The 15919-nt window shown below is 39.9% G+C and overlaps 2 protein-coding genes across 7 annotated transcripts in view; one reads left to right on the top strand and one right to left on the bottom strand.

The window, feature by feature from the left end:
- The window catches only part of LOC149728670 (uncharacterized), a 31957-nt gene that overhangs the window by 8425 nt on the left and 7613 nt on the right, over nt 1-15919 (bottom strand). For 4 of the 5 annotated variants that reach the window (XM_089888402.1, XM_089888401.1, XM_089888400.1 and 1 more), the window contains exons 3-7: nt 11103-11181; nt 6270-8998; nt 5760-6027; nt 3951-4469; nt 3230-3312 (exon numbers count right to left, since the gene is read on the bottom strand). In XM_089888402.1, the coding sequence (XP_089744528.1) occupies nt 3230-3312; nt 3951-4469; nt 5760-6027; nt 6270-8998; nt 11103-11181 (3678 nt within the window). Of the gene's footprint in view, nt 1-3229; nt 3313-3950; nt 4470-5759; nt 6028-6269; nt 8999-11102; nt 11182-11679; nt 11701-15919 lie in introns of those variants that run through there. The other variant, XM_089888403.1, reaches the window with a different exon arrangement.
- Nucleotides 13123-14869, top strand: LOC149728671 (uncharacterized). 2 transcript variants are annotated; one of them, XM_089888418.1, is made up of 3 exons: nt 13123-13376; nt 13721-13993; nt 14079-14241. In XM_089888418.1, exons 1-3 carry the CDS (start codon nt 13260-13262, stop codon nt 14106-14108), a joined length of 420 nt encoding a protein of 139 aa, XP_089744544.1. In that variant the 5' UTR covers nt 13123-13259; the 3' UTR covers nt 14109-14241. The 2 variants fall into 2 exon arrangements, with proteins under 2 accessions (XP_089744544.1, XP_089744543.1); XM_089888417.1 differs by having other exon boundaries at nt 13721-14869.

The raw sequence follows: 15919 nt of genomic DNA, 5'->3' as shown, positions 1-15919 counted from the left end.
AAACTTTTACTGATGGGAATCTGTCCTTTTGTATTTAAAAGGATAATTAAAACAATTTTACCACCGTGTTTGTCAACCTTTTTACAGTACACAATGCGAAATACGTCAACTTTTCTGCAAAACGGTCTAAAAAATGGTCATGACACTAATATACATTGTTCATGTTTACAAAATTTAATAAACCTGTCAGTCAGCTAAGTCTGCAGACATTTTCCCATAAAATTCTCAAACCGAACTATAACGACATTAAATTGGTCCGAAACACACCGTTTACTGTTTACAACTAAAGCAAATTGCATAGTTAAGAGTCTGCGGTGGAATAAGTGTCTATTGGAGTTTTGTATCGGCGATTTTGTTGTGCTGCTGTATTTCGCTGGTAACTAGGTCAACTGACACATATGTCTTCACCTATATACGTCACAACAAGACGTGTTACGTAACAGATGAGCTTGGTGACGTAAAACCTTACTAAGTAGGGAATGGTATTCTGATTTCAAAACACTGTAATGTGTATAGTATGGTGGGGAAAGACGAAACACATTAAGCACATAATATCCAAATATTCTGATCGTGTTTTAAACAATTTACAACGTTCTAAAGAAGTTATGAGTATAGGATTTTAAAATTCTTTAAATATTTTTTGTTTACTACCAAATGAGACGAGAAAATAGGATGAAAATGTGTCCCGCCTCCACCACCCTACTATGACCACTTGAACAGTTAATTTCGCATGATGAAAATTGTACATCTTAATAATGCATTACCAAATGTGTAGGTCGTGGGGAGTGCATTTTAATTTATAATTTTATTAAAAGCGGTGGTCTTATAATAAAAGTTAATTTTATTCTGTTACGAGTTCATTTTTTACGAGATGTGCATCTTTTTAACTGTACATCCGTAAAACTTACCTCTGGTGTACCAGTGCCATGAATTTTCTTCGCCTTTTCTAACGACAAGCTGTCATAATACTGTACTAGCAAACGTAATGGCAATCTCTCGCTTTCAGCATTTTGTAAAACAGGCATGGTAGCTACTAATGACAACACCTCTGCGTGCGGAAAACAAGATTTAAACAACTTTTTCGTGAACATCGATTTTCGCCAGCACCAGACTTGCCGCGAGTGCTGATAAATTAATTGTTACGTCACAAAGGTGCATCTCGCGTTGATTAGCGGCGTTGACTGACAGCCAGTGTTAATTGAACATTTTGTTTATAGATAATCGATAACAGTAACAAGAACGAGAAAGGACAACGCTATTTCTGAAGCAATAATTTAGTTTTTATTTTATAAAGTTGAGGCCCTACGGTACTCGAATGATAAAAGCTAACTTTTCTATTTTTTTTCAAACGGAACAGTAAGATTTTCCAGGTAGCAAGCAGTTTTGGACATAATTAAACGAAAATCCATAGTTTCAAAAGACTATTACATATTCTTTAACGAGTTAGAGAACTGCGAATATACATTGCAATTGCAGCCACGAAAGTATAACACATTACTATTCATACTGGTTGCTACAGACTAACCGACACAAAGACAACTATATGGGCTATCATACATTTGTAAAGTTTTTTCTAAGTAGATTAGACTGGACCTCTTACGCGTTCTCTTAATTGGCGACTTTCCATTTGGAAAACAGGCACGACTGACGTAGGCATCCTATTTCGCTATAGTGACGTATACATCGCATTGCGCATGCGCGTGACAAACTTTCCATTTGCTGCACGTTTACCAAGAACTGTTTGGACAGAGCTTAACTAATTGTACCACTGCTATTGTACAAGCAAACGCATAAAGGCGGTCATAGTACCGAAACTCGTTGGTTTATAGTTATACTAAACGGAAACTGATTAATCTAATTCGTAAATCCGAGTGAGCGAATACCAGTTCCCGCTCATGCTGGTTACTTGCTTAACCAATATACACAGCGTGCGGTATAATCGCATGTACAGTCCATAGTTATACCATGCTGTGTGATTGGATTATTTGATGATTTTGGTTGGCTTGGAAAAATCGTTTGCTTGTGTGTATATGTATATAATGGTATATCTATCGCGTGGGAAATTGGCAGATTGTTTATTTATTTTAAATTAAGTCATACAGAAAATGCATATTGTTGTCAAATGTAAACCGTAAGCAGCAATATACTTGCAGTTCTCTAAGTCTAACACCTTTAGAAAACAACATGAAAGAATGAAACTTATTTATCGTAGCGCGGCGGGGCAACAACAGTCGTTATAACTAGGGTGTTCTGTTTCTTATACCTCGTTCCAGCTTACGAGTTACCAAGTATGTTACTTTGTGGGTGATTTTGTTTTAGGTATTTTTCTGTTTTTTTATAATGTATGGCTGATAATTTGCACAACCCATAAGAGACTACTGGGTTGGAGCAATTGCCGTTAAATGTCTTACCCAAGAACACACACACACTAACAACGATAGCAGCATCGAGCATCGAACCCATTTTTCTGTGCTAGATGCAGGCGCGCTAACCACTGCGCTTTTTATTTCTTTAATCTATGTAGTAAACAAACCTTGATGGCTTTTAATATGCTGGGATCAAGCGGTTGCTTAAATAATAGACGTCTATTTTTGTGGGGGTGGGGTGAAACAAATACTCGGTAATCGAATCTATAAAATCGGTGCTTTTCAAGCGGTGTCTGAACTGTCAATAAACAATGTACGGTTTGTATAATGTGGTAATTCTATATCCTATACGACCCTGTGGCGTGGCGTGGGGTCGTGTGAAAAAGCTGTAATGCGCAATTTTCTTTGCCGCGTGGTTTTGGCTTCTGCAACGATTGTATTGAAAATGAACTTTTGACGCAGGCAGAGGAAATTTTCTCACGCTATTTCAGGCGATACCGAATGTAGATGTCGTGGGATTGGATTGCATTTAAAAAAAGGTGGAAAGTCATTGTAATGTAGATGTTTTGTCGTGGGAGTGGATTGTATTTAAAAAGGGGAAATAAGTAGGTTATGAATATCAAAAACAAAGTGTAAAAAGACCGACAATCAAAGCGTTTTTGCATTTTCCTTAAACATTAAGTGGCGTTTGCATATAACGGTAATAGCTACCAAATAAAAGAAAACCTGTTTTTTTCGCGTGGAACATTTTTTTCGCATTTTTGTTTTCATAATATTTTAACAGCCTTAGATACAAAATCTTGTTAACAATAAACGTTTATATTACTACACTAAAAACAAAAACTTAAATTTTTATCACTTACATTTTCCTCTTGTGTCTCGTTGCTTTTTTCTGATGGTTTATCTTCTGGGGTAGGAATTTTGTCTGCAGTTGCAGTTTTTGTCTCTGTAAAAAAAATCCTTTATTCACATCTCTTCCCATTAGAAGTTTAACTGGAATATATTCAAACATAATTAGCTTGTTTGTTTGTCTGCTAGGTGTAGCAACCACGCTTTCATTTCGATTAATTAATTGTAAATATGTTTTTAACCGAATCGTGTTTAAACTTCTTAATCTTTGTTACCCTAATCATAGTGATAAATTAAAGGTATAATTAATAGTATAACCTATTTAGTTCATGAGTCATAATTCCCTTAATATCTAAACAAAACAATAAAAGTATAAGTCAAATCGTTTTACGCCTACATCTAATAAATATACAGTAGGGTGGGGAAAGATGGGACACCATTAACTCTATTTTCTCGTCTCATTTAGTAGTAAACAAAGAACATTCAAAGAAATATAAAACCGTATCCTCACGACTACCATAGACCGTTTATAATTGTTTAAAACTCGATCAGGATATTTGGATATTATGTGCTAAAAGTGTCCCATCTCCCCGCCCCTGCTATACACATATGCATGTATACAGCAACACACGTCTATGTTAAACCGTACCAAGCCCAGAATCTTTGTTGTACCTTACATATCTGCCCCTGAGCGAGTCCTACGTATAAGGTAATACACAACACATAATACGATACCTTGAAGTGAAGCTTGTGGATGCTCGTTTAAATCGACCTCGGTGACTGTGATCTCTTGTACTGAATGTCCTGGCATGGAACGCACTCGCTTCACTTTTATATCCGATTTGTTTGGCCTCTCGTCTCCGGTTACAGCATCGCTCGTAGCCACCTCGTCGCGCTTTTCTTTCACGGGGGGTACCGCCTCAACCTCGGCTGTTTTTTCTTTCTCCTGCGGGACTTCAGACTCGATTTTCGGGCCGGGAGCCTCTTCCGCCTCTGGGCTCGAGGCAGCGCTGCTGGGCGGCGTCTTTTGCGAGCGAATACGTCGACGGCGTCGCGGCTCGGACTTCCGGTCACTTTCAATTTCTGGTGGCCCAGTCGAGACCTCTGTGACGTCACAGTCGGGCTTCTTGTCGCCTTCGGTGCGTCTGTAGCGTCGAATTCTGCTTCTCAACTCAGCCCCCTTCTCCTTAGTGGACTCTTTGTCTTTCGAATCGTGATTTGATTCGTCGCTAAGTTCCAAGGCTTTGCTCACGACTGTGACAAAACAAACAGCATTGTTACACTTCATTTCCCAATGCGATACTTCAGTCACAAACAAAATTTCCAACCTATTTTAACACGCCGCTATCACACTATATGTCTGGCATGGAAACCACAGGCTAGCCGTACAGTGTCCATGATTAAACCACTAACAACCTAACACCTTTTAATTAGCGACAAATAAAAGCGGTAACCCAATAACATAGGATTGTCTGTGTACCATTCCAAGAATAGTTTCATTATTATTGTGGTAACTTATTTGTGTGGGTCGCCTACCAACTGTAGAACTTTATTTGTTACGCACCTTTTACCTTATGTTGTTTACGGCGGAGTTATACAATATAAAAATTGACTGTACACTTTTCTGCTACCCATGCTATTAGCACAGTAAACTTAAACTCGTTTAGAAACACATATATAGCACTGTGGGGTAAGATGGGGCACCCTTAGCAGATAATATCCAAATATATTGGTCGTGTTTTAAACAATTAACAACGATCTATGGAAGTCGTGAGGATACAGTTTTATAATTCTTTAAATGTTCTTTGTTTATTACCAAATGGGACGAGAAAATAGAATGAAAATGTGTCCCATCTTCCCCTATTCTACCATATATGGTACTGTGAGTTAAGATGGGAACCGTTAGCACATAATATCCCATATTTTCTCATTTTTTTAACGATTAACAAAGCTTTTTTAGAGTCTCGAGGATACGGTTATATAATTCTGTAAATATTCTTAGTTTGGGATGTTAAAAGTGGATAAAAACATATACCATCTTACCCCAATCTACTATATACGATTCCAATTCTAAAATGCATTTTTTGAGTTTACAATTTTGCAATTACTGTGTATGCAACATTATATACGTTTAAAAATTAGCGAAAATCTGGAAGGAGACATATAGTATTAACATACGGCAATCTCGACAATCAATATTTACAACCCAGATTAACCCCTACGTCATATACAACTTATTACGTCATAATCCTTTGATCTTCAGCTGAAATTAAACTTTATATAGATCCGAATTATACGCAGCATCCTCGTTTTAAACCAATCAATTCGCCCTGTTACGCTTCGGTGATAAACTGACAAGTGCCAACGTATTTCTAAAAGACGCACCGCCATTAATACTAACTCCAGACAAACCGTAACATGGCGATTTGAATGGGTATAAACGGGTGTGGTTGCGTACCATGCAGTCTATATGTTCCATATTGGCCATAAGGTGGTACTTTGTTTGAACAAAAATTTAAATAAATAGCTATATCTGAACTTTACCTTTAGTTTCGATTGGTGTAGATAAATCTTCGGAAGTTTGCTCATGTACGTCATTCACTTTGGCCTGTGCAATGACGTCATCAGTACCGTTTTCCATGACGTCATCAGTTTTGGTGGACACGGAGTTAGTCTCACTCGTCGTGACGTCAGCAGAATCAGTAGCAGTGACGTCATGAGACTCGGGAGTAGTGACGTCATTGACCGTGACGTCATCAACGTCGATTGCCTCTTTATCGTCCGAGGATTCGGACTCGACTTTTTCTTCGTCCTGTGTGGTCAAGTAACTTATCAGTTTAAAATATCGGATTGTGCAGTAAAGTTCGGGTGCGCTGAGAGATTTGTAACACGATATGACGAAATGGGACACACAGAGAGAAAAATAAAAGATGCATTGCGTTTAAGGGCCAAATCGGGTATACGTTCTAGAAACTGGATTAGAGAGACCACCCCGGAAAAAGAAAAAAAAGGAAAAACGGATTTTTTAAAAATCGAATAATATCGTTTGCTTACCTTCGCAAGAGCAGTTTCCTGCGTCTGTGACGTCACAGTTGCTTCTGTTTCCTTGTCACGGATCGTTGGGCTATCCTCGTCACGGATCGTTGGGCTATCCTCGTCACGGATCGTTGGGCTATCTTCGCTTTCGTTTGTTTTATTGGATGTGGTGCTTGCGATTGATAAAATATCATCAGTTATCTTTTCCGCGTCAAGCGCGACATCTTTCTGATCGGAAATCAATTTTTCTTCGGCCGCTAGATGTCCGTCTTTTTCTGTTGTCGAAGATTCTGATTTCTCAATTGTTTTATCGGTATCTGTGACCTCACAAGCGCCATTATTGGCAACACTGTGTTTTGTGATGTCAGATTCGTGGGCGTTATCCTTCTGAATCGTCGAATCAGGTTTCGAATCATCCGTTTCTTCAACATTTTGAGATTTTGACAACGATTTCATTTCGTCGATGGCAACGTTGGATGCAGTTTCAATACGGTCCAGTGATTCAGCAGGTGAAGCGGAACCCGACGACTTTTCCGCAGTGAATTCGACACTAAACGTTGTTAATGATTTTTCATCATTTTTATCGGACTTGGCGTCTTTTACTCTGAAAACGGTACTCTCTACAGGAGTTTTACTTTTTGAAGAGCCGTTTAAGATAATCTTGTCTTCCGTTTTCCTCAATTTTCTCTCAGCAGGTTTTGGAGTTTTTTCAGGTTCAGCAACTTTAGGAGTCTCCTCCTTTATCTTCCTGTTCTCTTTCTGCTCCCCATTAGAGGTGTTCCGGATGCGAGGGGATCTGTTTCTCTTCACCTCTTTCTGAGGACTTTTTTCATTGCTCGCACCATTAGATGCGAATTTGTTCATCCTGCTCTTCAAGTCCGGAGCATTGCGGAAGACACGGCTCTCCACTGTAGTCCGGACTTTTTTAGTACTCTCAGCGCTCTTTGCGAAGTCCGGAGACTCCCTAGCCTGTATCCTGGACTTCACGGACCCTGTGTTGGCTCCGAGACGAGTCCGGATGGCGTAACGACCTCCAGAATCCATTTCAAGTTCGTATTCTCCTTCAAACGAATCCTCGGATGACAAAGAATCGCTGTCAGAGGATAATATTTGCTCTTCCGAACTCTCGGATGATAAACTATCAAACCTCTTTCTTTCTTCAACTTCGTTGAACTTTTCGTTGTGTATTTCTGCAGAAGAATCAAAAAGAGTTAAAGAATCTTCTTTTGCTCGTACTTCTTCTGTTTCTTCAACGTTTTCAAATTTTTCGTCTTTGTCTTCGACGAAAACCGGAGAATTTTGCGGTTCTTGTTCAACGGTTATACTTTCCTCGAAAATAACTTCTTTGATGTCTTCCGTGAATTGGGGAGTTTCGATGTGTTGAACTGATACCTTCACTTCGGTAGTTTCTTTAACGATGAGACGATTCTGTTCCGCTGGTTTTACTTCAATTACAGTGATGCCAGTAGCGCAGGATTCGCAGCTTGAGTAGATATTCTCTTGACTGAGATTGCTCTCTTTACGTTTTAGTTCGAAAACTGGGGATTCTGGTAGGAGTAATTCGTTAGTATTTTCACACTCAAGTTCTGTATCGTCTTGAAGTGTGTCTGACTTTGAAACGTCGTCTGTGAAGCTGTTTACAACTATATCTATCAGTTCTTGAATCAAAGAACGAATTTCTTTTGTCGATTCCTCGGTTTGGTTTGTAAACTCTGAATCTTTTTCTTCAATTGGTGAAGAAAATGCACAAGTTACCTCGACTGTTTGAGATGCAACTACAGGTTGTGCAGCTGGTGCTTCTATCTGAAAAGTTTTTGACGATTTTAGTGTTTCAGATTTCTCTACGTGTGATATAGAGTCTTGCTCAGGGGCGTCGACTTCCTCAACTATCGGTACAGTGGCCTCGGTAGTTAAAACTGGGGCAGTCTGGATTACTGGAGGGTGCTGTGTAACGGATGGCGCTGCGAGTTTTTCAGAGCCGATTTTAAAAGTGAGGACCCGTCCAAGGATGCCACGGGATCTCCGTTTGTTTCCACGGACGATGGGAATAAATGGAAGAGCAGGTTCGGATTCCGAAGTCCGATTCTCTTTACTACTTTCGGATCGCTTCAATGGAACCGAAACAGCTGTTGGGGAAGTGTCGGAAGATGGGGTATCAGGGGGTAAGGGGGACTTTTCCTCGGATATAGGGGACTTTTGTTGGGGTGAAGGAGACTTTTCGGCGGGGCAAGGAGATTTTTCGAGAGCGATAGAGGAATTTTCGCGTGGTTCAGGCTCAAAATCACGAGTTCGTGATATTGGGAAAGTTTTTGTCACAACCTTTTCTAAAACAATCGGTTCAGTGGGAACAGTTTTTGAATGCAAGACAGTTCGTTTTTTAGGAGTGGCGGTTAAGAAGTCTTTTGGCCGGTATAACTTTACCGAATCGCCTCGATTGAGATTGTTGGCGTTTTCGGGAGCTTTGTAAGTCGGCCGGACCCGCAGTGAAGCGGAGTACTCGCCCCGCTGAAATCTGGAGACAGGGGAACCCTCAGGCGCCTTAGAATTTGGCGCCTTAAAGCTGAGAGACGACACGGATCGGTAGGCTGGTTTTTTATGCTCCGACAACCACGGTTTTAAAGATTCTTTATTGTTGTTGTTGTTTACGGGTGACTGTGACGTCACCTCAAAGCGACGAATCAGCGGAGAGGTAGAGCCGTTGCCTGGTAACGAGTTTCCAGTGGTTTTGTTGATTTTAGACGAAGATTCTGAAAATCAAAAGGAATTTTAATAACAAAAAACGTGTTATATTTTGGACCTGAATGCGCGGTAATCAGTAGCGTATATTCTACAATCCTATTTAACTACGCACCGTAGTTTATAGAGTAAATTTGCACACCGTATATTCTGAACCAATGTTTAGAAACCCAATAGGGTTGAACTCACTGCGTATTTTTATCTCTCGTATCATAGTAAGTTATAAATAACCTTACTACAGCTAACAACGTAACAAAGGCTATGTTGGTTTTAAAAGTTTGCCCGTAAAACTCAGCCCATCCTTTTTTAAACTGACTCACTCAAACTGAATGAAAACCGCAAAAGTAAATTTCAGACTTATAAAGAATACCGTTATATAAACCGACTGCATTTCGTTTTTAGAATAGAAATTCCTATTCAGTTTGCTAAAGACCTGTAAGCCGCTTGCTGGAAAGCTGCTTTATGGCGTAACAATTAACTGGAATTGGGAGTACGCAGTCTATGCACACACCAAGCTACGCCTTGTACAAACATTGCTGTTTACACTGTACCTGGCCGCATATAACGTTAAGATATAGGCGTAGAATTGTACAGCGCCGCTAATAGAGAACGCGTGGCTGGTTTATTGCGCGTTGTACTTGAGTTGACAGCCTTCTCAGTTTGTTTACCAGAATTAAGAGTTTATAAAGTTTGGACTTTCGCTGTTTGCTGTTTTGGGCACACCCGTGTTTAATTTTAGGAGCCAAAATAGTCATGGTACTTGCTTTTAGGGAAATGCTTTACCGAGAAGGATGGTTAATCTTTGAATTGGGCGCATTTCACAAAAAAAGTTTGCATAAAATAAAATAAGAATATCCCCCACAGACCACAGTACTATATTGTGCATAGTACTGTAAGGTAAGAGGGACACTTTTCGCACACAACACCTAAATATCCCGATCGTGTTTTAAACAACTAATAACGCTGTGTTAGAGTGATGCTGATACAGTTATACAATTTTTGTTCTTTGTTTACAACCAACTGGGACAAGAAAACAGAATGAAAAGGCGTCCCATCTCCCCCACCCTACTATATAAACTATTAGAGATAAATACAAGATCGTATGTTTTCTACCGTATGTAACACCACTGGAGATTACCTCCTGGGTTAAATATTGATAAGCCTTCAAAACATATTATAGTGAGGCGGGGGGAGATGGGACACCTTTTCATTCTATTTGCTCGTCCCATTAGGTAGTAAATAAAACACATTCAAAAAATTATAAAACCGTATGCCCACGACTCACATAGACTGATGTTAATTGTATAAAACACGATCAGGATACTAGGGTATTATGTGTAAAAGGTGTCACATCTCCCCCACCCTAGTGACTCAATGTATTTACTCGGCCCATAAACTTTGTACTTTTTTATTGCTGCAATTAACCAACGTAATTTGGCGGTATAGTTGCAACTAGTCTCGATAACCGGCTTTGGTTGTATGTGCTTGGCACATATACAAATTACTGTGTTTCCCATATGTTGTGTGTCATGCATCATACGTGAGTTCATGTTTTGGATGCCAAATCGTGTTCACATTTATACTTGCGAATGCCAATGAAACGTAATGCCTTCCTGCAACAGGATAACCATTTCCTAACATTTGGTGCTGTGCCCAAGCACTTTCTAGTCTGTGCTCAAGGAATTTCTACCTCCGGTGTGAAACCAAAAAAGTATTAAAACGATTTTCAATACAAATACTTGAAAAACAGATAGGCATCTGTGAATTTAATTTAAAATAATAGCTTTAAAATATGATTTAACATGTTTAAAACGATTTCACATCCGTTTAGAAAATAAATCGTTTGTCACTTAACAGCTTAAAAATGCCCTTTGCGAAATACAAGCACGAAAAGGATGTCTTGGCTGCTAAAACATTACGTAACGAGTTAAAACGTTCAATCGAAGTATAGCTAGATACTGGCTTTAATACGAGCGTAATCCGTTTCATATAGTACTGGTCATATTTAACACCACATAATTTGTGTTACAGGCCAATTACTCAGTATAATTAAATACTTAATTAACGACTAATTGTAATAATATTACTTGAGTGATAAATACGTATTTATCTCACCTGTTTCGCTTGAGTTCTTTTTATTCTTTAAAACTTTCCTAATTTCAACTCTTTTAACGAAGTCGTTTGTCCCGTTTAACTAAACAGAGAAATAGGTTAGTTACAATATACTTGTCAATGGTGTACGTTGTATATGTATGGTATAGCGGGGTAAGATGGGACACCTTTCAATCTACTTTCTCGTTCCATTTGGTACTAAATAGAGAACGTTCAAATAAATATAAAAATCGTATCCTCACGACTCTCATAGACCGTTGGTAATTGTTTAAACACGATCAGGATATCTGGATATTATGTGCTAAAGGTGTCTCATCTCCGCCCACACTACTATGCAGTTTAACAACAAATAGTAAAAATCAACACCTACAACAAACCAATGCTGCACTGTATATGGTTATCCCTGTTTTAGGTTTTACAAACAAACTGTAAACAACCGTCCAACGACATACTATTCAATCTCTATAACAAAACTGTAACTATTTCTAAGAGTGTAACGACTTTTGTTTTGATTTGGCGTTCACAGGCCTCTAAAATGAATTCCCCTGTGGGAGTAGACATAGCTTTATCTCACACTTACACACATATACGTAGGACAATTCTGAGCCTACAGCATTCTTTTAACATGCATGGATGCACCAGTAACTCCTATTCGTTTGAAACGAAACGTAAACCAATGCGAGACTAGACTATCCACAAATAAATGTCATTAAACGGGCTATTTTACTTTCGCAGCGACAGTTTTTAATTCGTACGAATGCGTTAATACTATACAATCCTTTAGAACATCTAAAAAAGAATTCACATTTTAAGTTATATTATCAAAAGACTGGGCTATCTGTCCGGCAAATAATAAAGCCTGAGCTATATAGTAAGACTATGCTGCAAATTAGCAAGTTTTCGTTTTTGCTCTCTTTTGCACCCTTGTTTGTTAAGGTATTTCCGAGTAACTTTACAGCTACCAAAGTTTCTACTAACTCGAAGCTAACTGTTGAGTTATCAAAAAAGTTGACCAGATCTAGTGTGACGCGATTTTCTACGGGAATCGCCAGTGCTGCCGGATTTATAAAAACGGTGATTTTTCAATGATTTTACGTCCGAATCGGAAACACTGCGGCTTGTTAAAGGCGATGAGTAATTCATCATCGCTGCCAGCGAATGTAAATATTTAGAACCGGTTACATCATAAACTGTCTCACTGTGTAAAAACAACACAACTTAAAACTGTAGCGGTTCCAGCAATTCGTTGTGCCAGCTGACTTGGCGACTCGCGAAAGGCAAAACTACAAACAATCTCTCCATTCAGAGCGCGTGTTCAACAGAACATAGCATAGTTTCACACATAAACCCCAGGGGTACACGGTGCTTGGGTGTACAGGGGTGAAAAGTTAAGTATCACATGGCATTCGTGGTAACTGAAGCGCGTTAAGCGAAGAATTCCTGTTACATCGAAATAATGAACATGATGTGTGGGTGTTGTACAAAGCGCTGGAATGTAATATAGTGCTGCGGGGTAAGATGGATACCGTTAGCACACTAGCTGTTACGGACCGACGCCTTTTCTCATAAACAGTGCATATTTTGACCTACACCGTGTTTTAACGAATTTAGTGCTTTTTTTCTAGTTGCTTTTTTCCCATTTTTTGCTATTTATATTATTATGATCGTAAAACATTTGTGACCTTGTGTTCTGACTGTAACCCCCCCCCCAATACAGACACACACACGTACGGTACCCAACCCATAGAAGCACAACAACAACAAGTCTTACTGAATATTTTCAAAAACATTTTAATCGGTTTCTGACTCATCAGGTGATCGATGACGTTTCGCACCATCGCGTTATGAACTCGACTATGACGACATAATACGACTTACATTCTGTTACTTCTGCTACCAGGCATAGTATAAACAATAAATCAATGGCTCATCTGGTATAAAAAACGTATAGTGTATTTCCAACGTTTCGTCTGCCATACGGCGAGACTTCATCAGGGAATAAAACGCAACAGTTACTATCGGCGGATAAGGGAAATCGTACGGTGGTTATGAACCGAACGGATTACACAGCGAAACTTTTGGAACTCCTGAAAGACGCCAGAACCTACAAGAAGCTGGCTCGGAATCCGACTCCTTCCTTAGAACGTAAGGTGAATAATTATGTTCGACGTCTTCACAGGGAACGTGAGGTTCTATCGTACAGTGAATTTCGGCAGCTGCACTGTACGGATGGGAGGACACCCCAACTGTATGGACTCCCGAAGGTCCATAAACCAGGTATCCCGTTACGACCGATTGTTTCTTTTATTGGTTCGCCTAGCTATATGTTGGCTAAGTTTCTCGCCAAAATCGTTGCCCCCTTGATTGGAAATAATAGTCACCACGTCAGGAATTCACATGAGTTCGCGGCCAAGGTAAGAGACATGACAATTGCAGATGGTGAGTGTTTAGTTTCCTTTGATGTGGTTTCCTTATTCACCAACGTCCCGATAACCCTGGCGATGTCGGCGGTCATGACACGATTAAGAACGGATAATTTGGAAGATCGCACCCTCCTGTCTTGTGAAGACATTGAAGAGGGTCTCCGGTTGTGTCTTAACGCTACATGTTTTGCGTTTCAGGGTGCATTCTACCAACAAGTGTTCGGTACAGCGATGGGTTCGCCCATCTCTGTCGTCATTGCAAACGTCGTTATGGAGACTATTGAAGAGGAGGCCCTCGCTACTTTCATGCATCCTCCTCGATACTGGAAGCGCTACGTTGACGACACTTTTGCCATCATTGCGGCGGAACAACTTCACCCTTTTCTGGATCACTTAAACGGAATAGAGGAGTCCATCCAGTTTACCCTAGAAAGAGAGAACGAAGGGAAAATAGCGTTCTTAGATGTTGAGGTGAGTCGGGACAAAGAAGGAGGAATGAAAACCAATGTGTACAGGAAACCTACCCACACTAATCGCTATCTATCTTTTTGGTCAGCTCATCCGATCGAACATAAAAAAGCGGTAGTAAGGTCCCTAAAACACAGAGCAGAGGCTTTGGTGTCCGATCCACTACGTCTACAAGATGAAATGAAATTCATTAAAGACGGGCTTCGGTACAACTCATACCCGCCGTGGATGGTAAAATGGAAGCCAACACAGAAACCCAAAGAAGTAACACCTACTATTGCTACTGTGATCCTCCCGTATGTCCCAGGCCTATCCGACACTTTAAGGAGAATGCTTACCGATCACGGTATTAAGGTTTATTCAAAGCCGCACACAACGCTTCGCAGCCTGTTATCTCACCCCGTTGAGAATCAGGCAACTGAGCCCAAGGGGGTTGTGTATTTGATTCCCTGTGGTGACTGTGAGGGTGTGTACATCGGAGAAACGGGCAGAGCTCTAAAAACGCGCTTGAAAGAACATCGCCGAGATGTCGCAGCAAAGGACGCGAGCAAGACGGCTCTGTCCAAGCACTCAACTGTATGTAGTCACCGAGTGGCGTTTGAGAACGTTCAAATTCTCGAACGGGAGACCGACTTGACCAAACGATTGTTTTTAGAGACTCTACACATTCACAAACACCGAGAATGTGTCAACAACAAAGAACAATGCACCTATTTCCCCACAGTTTACAACAACCTGATATAAAATTTTTTCTGTTTCCGATTTTTCACGTGACTGCCGTTGTGCGTTTGCCCTTCCACCGTCTCTTCCTTACAGTGCCCTTATCACGTTAATATCGCCTTTTTTCTCACCTTTTCTGCTTTTCGCTTGTAGTAACTGTTGCGTTTTATTCCCTGATGAAGTCTCGCCGTATGGCAGACGAAACGTTGGAAATACACTATACGTTTTTTATACCAGATGAGCCATTGATTTATTGTTTATAATACGACTTAATTCATCAAAAAATAACAGATCGGTGAACAAGAACAAATATGACACTTATATAGTACTGTGGGGTAAGATGGGACAACTTTATCATCTAATATCTAAATATCCTGATCGTGTTTTAAACATTTAACAACGGTCTATGGGAGTCGCGAGGATACGGTTTTATAATTCTTTGAATGTTCTTCGTTTACTACCAAATGGGACAAGAAAATGGTATGAAAATCATCTTCCCCCACCCTACTACTATACTTCAAATTGCAGGCACTTAAGAAACGAGAGCAAAACAATAACAAATTATAACTGACATATTACTTCTATATGTCTGTATTTCTGACGCCTATGACTTTCCCGTAAGTATATGCAACACGAAACGTACATAACTTTGCCTATAACAGCTAAAAACGTGGAACATTTTAATAACACGCTTGCAAACGCCGAAGTTGAACTACTGGTGCCTGAAGCAATTTAAGCTGTCAGTTTGTGTATAAACTTTAAATCGCCCCTGCAAGCTTTCAAAGTGAAAAGTAACTGATTCTACTCGAAATGAACTGAAAAGAAATGTAGGGCCTTTTGCTGGCAATGCGCCACTACTCGCCCGTGAATGCAGCCTACCCTTATAAGGTCCCAGCTTCGAGCACAGTTTAGGAAAAAAAGGAAGAACGAAATTTGAACCAAGATTTATAGGCCTGATACTGCTTGAACCTAAGCCCATTACCACTAATTCAAAAGTATTGCTTTACTCTGTACGTGCTCGACCAATACTAGATGTGATGCATTCACGTTACGCCCGCGATATTCGAATATAAGTATTACGGCACATTGCATGATAGTGACATCATCAATCAGCGTTCGATAGAAAACGTGACAGCTTTACGCAAGTTAAATCCGACGCAAATGCCAATTTCTAACTTGCTTAATTAGGCAACTAAATGCCAAAGATGC

This window comes from Ciona robusta, chromosome 11, assembly GCF_009617815.1.
Source record: "Ciona robusta chromosome 11, ASM961781v2".
Taxonomy (NCBI): Eukaryota; Metazoa; Chordata; class Ascidiacea; order Phlebobranchia; family Cionidae; genus Ciona; species Ciona robusta.
The sequence above is the reverse complement of the archived record's forward strand: the minus strand, read 5'-3'. Positions and strand labels throughout refer to the sequence as shown.

Excerpts from the sequence above, each read along its gene's own strand:
- LOC149728671 (XM_089888417.1), top strand. The coding sequence starts at position 13,260 with ATGTTCGACGTCTTCACAGGGAACGTGAGGTTCTATCGTACAGTGAAT. Across the intron at positions 13,377-13,720 it reads CCCGAAGGTCCATAAACCAG|GGTGCATTCTACCAACAAGT; the intron begins GTATCCCGTTAC and ends TTTGCGTTTCAG.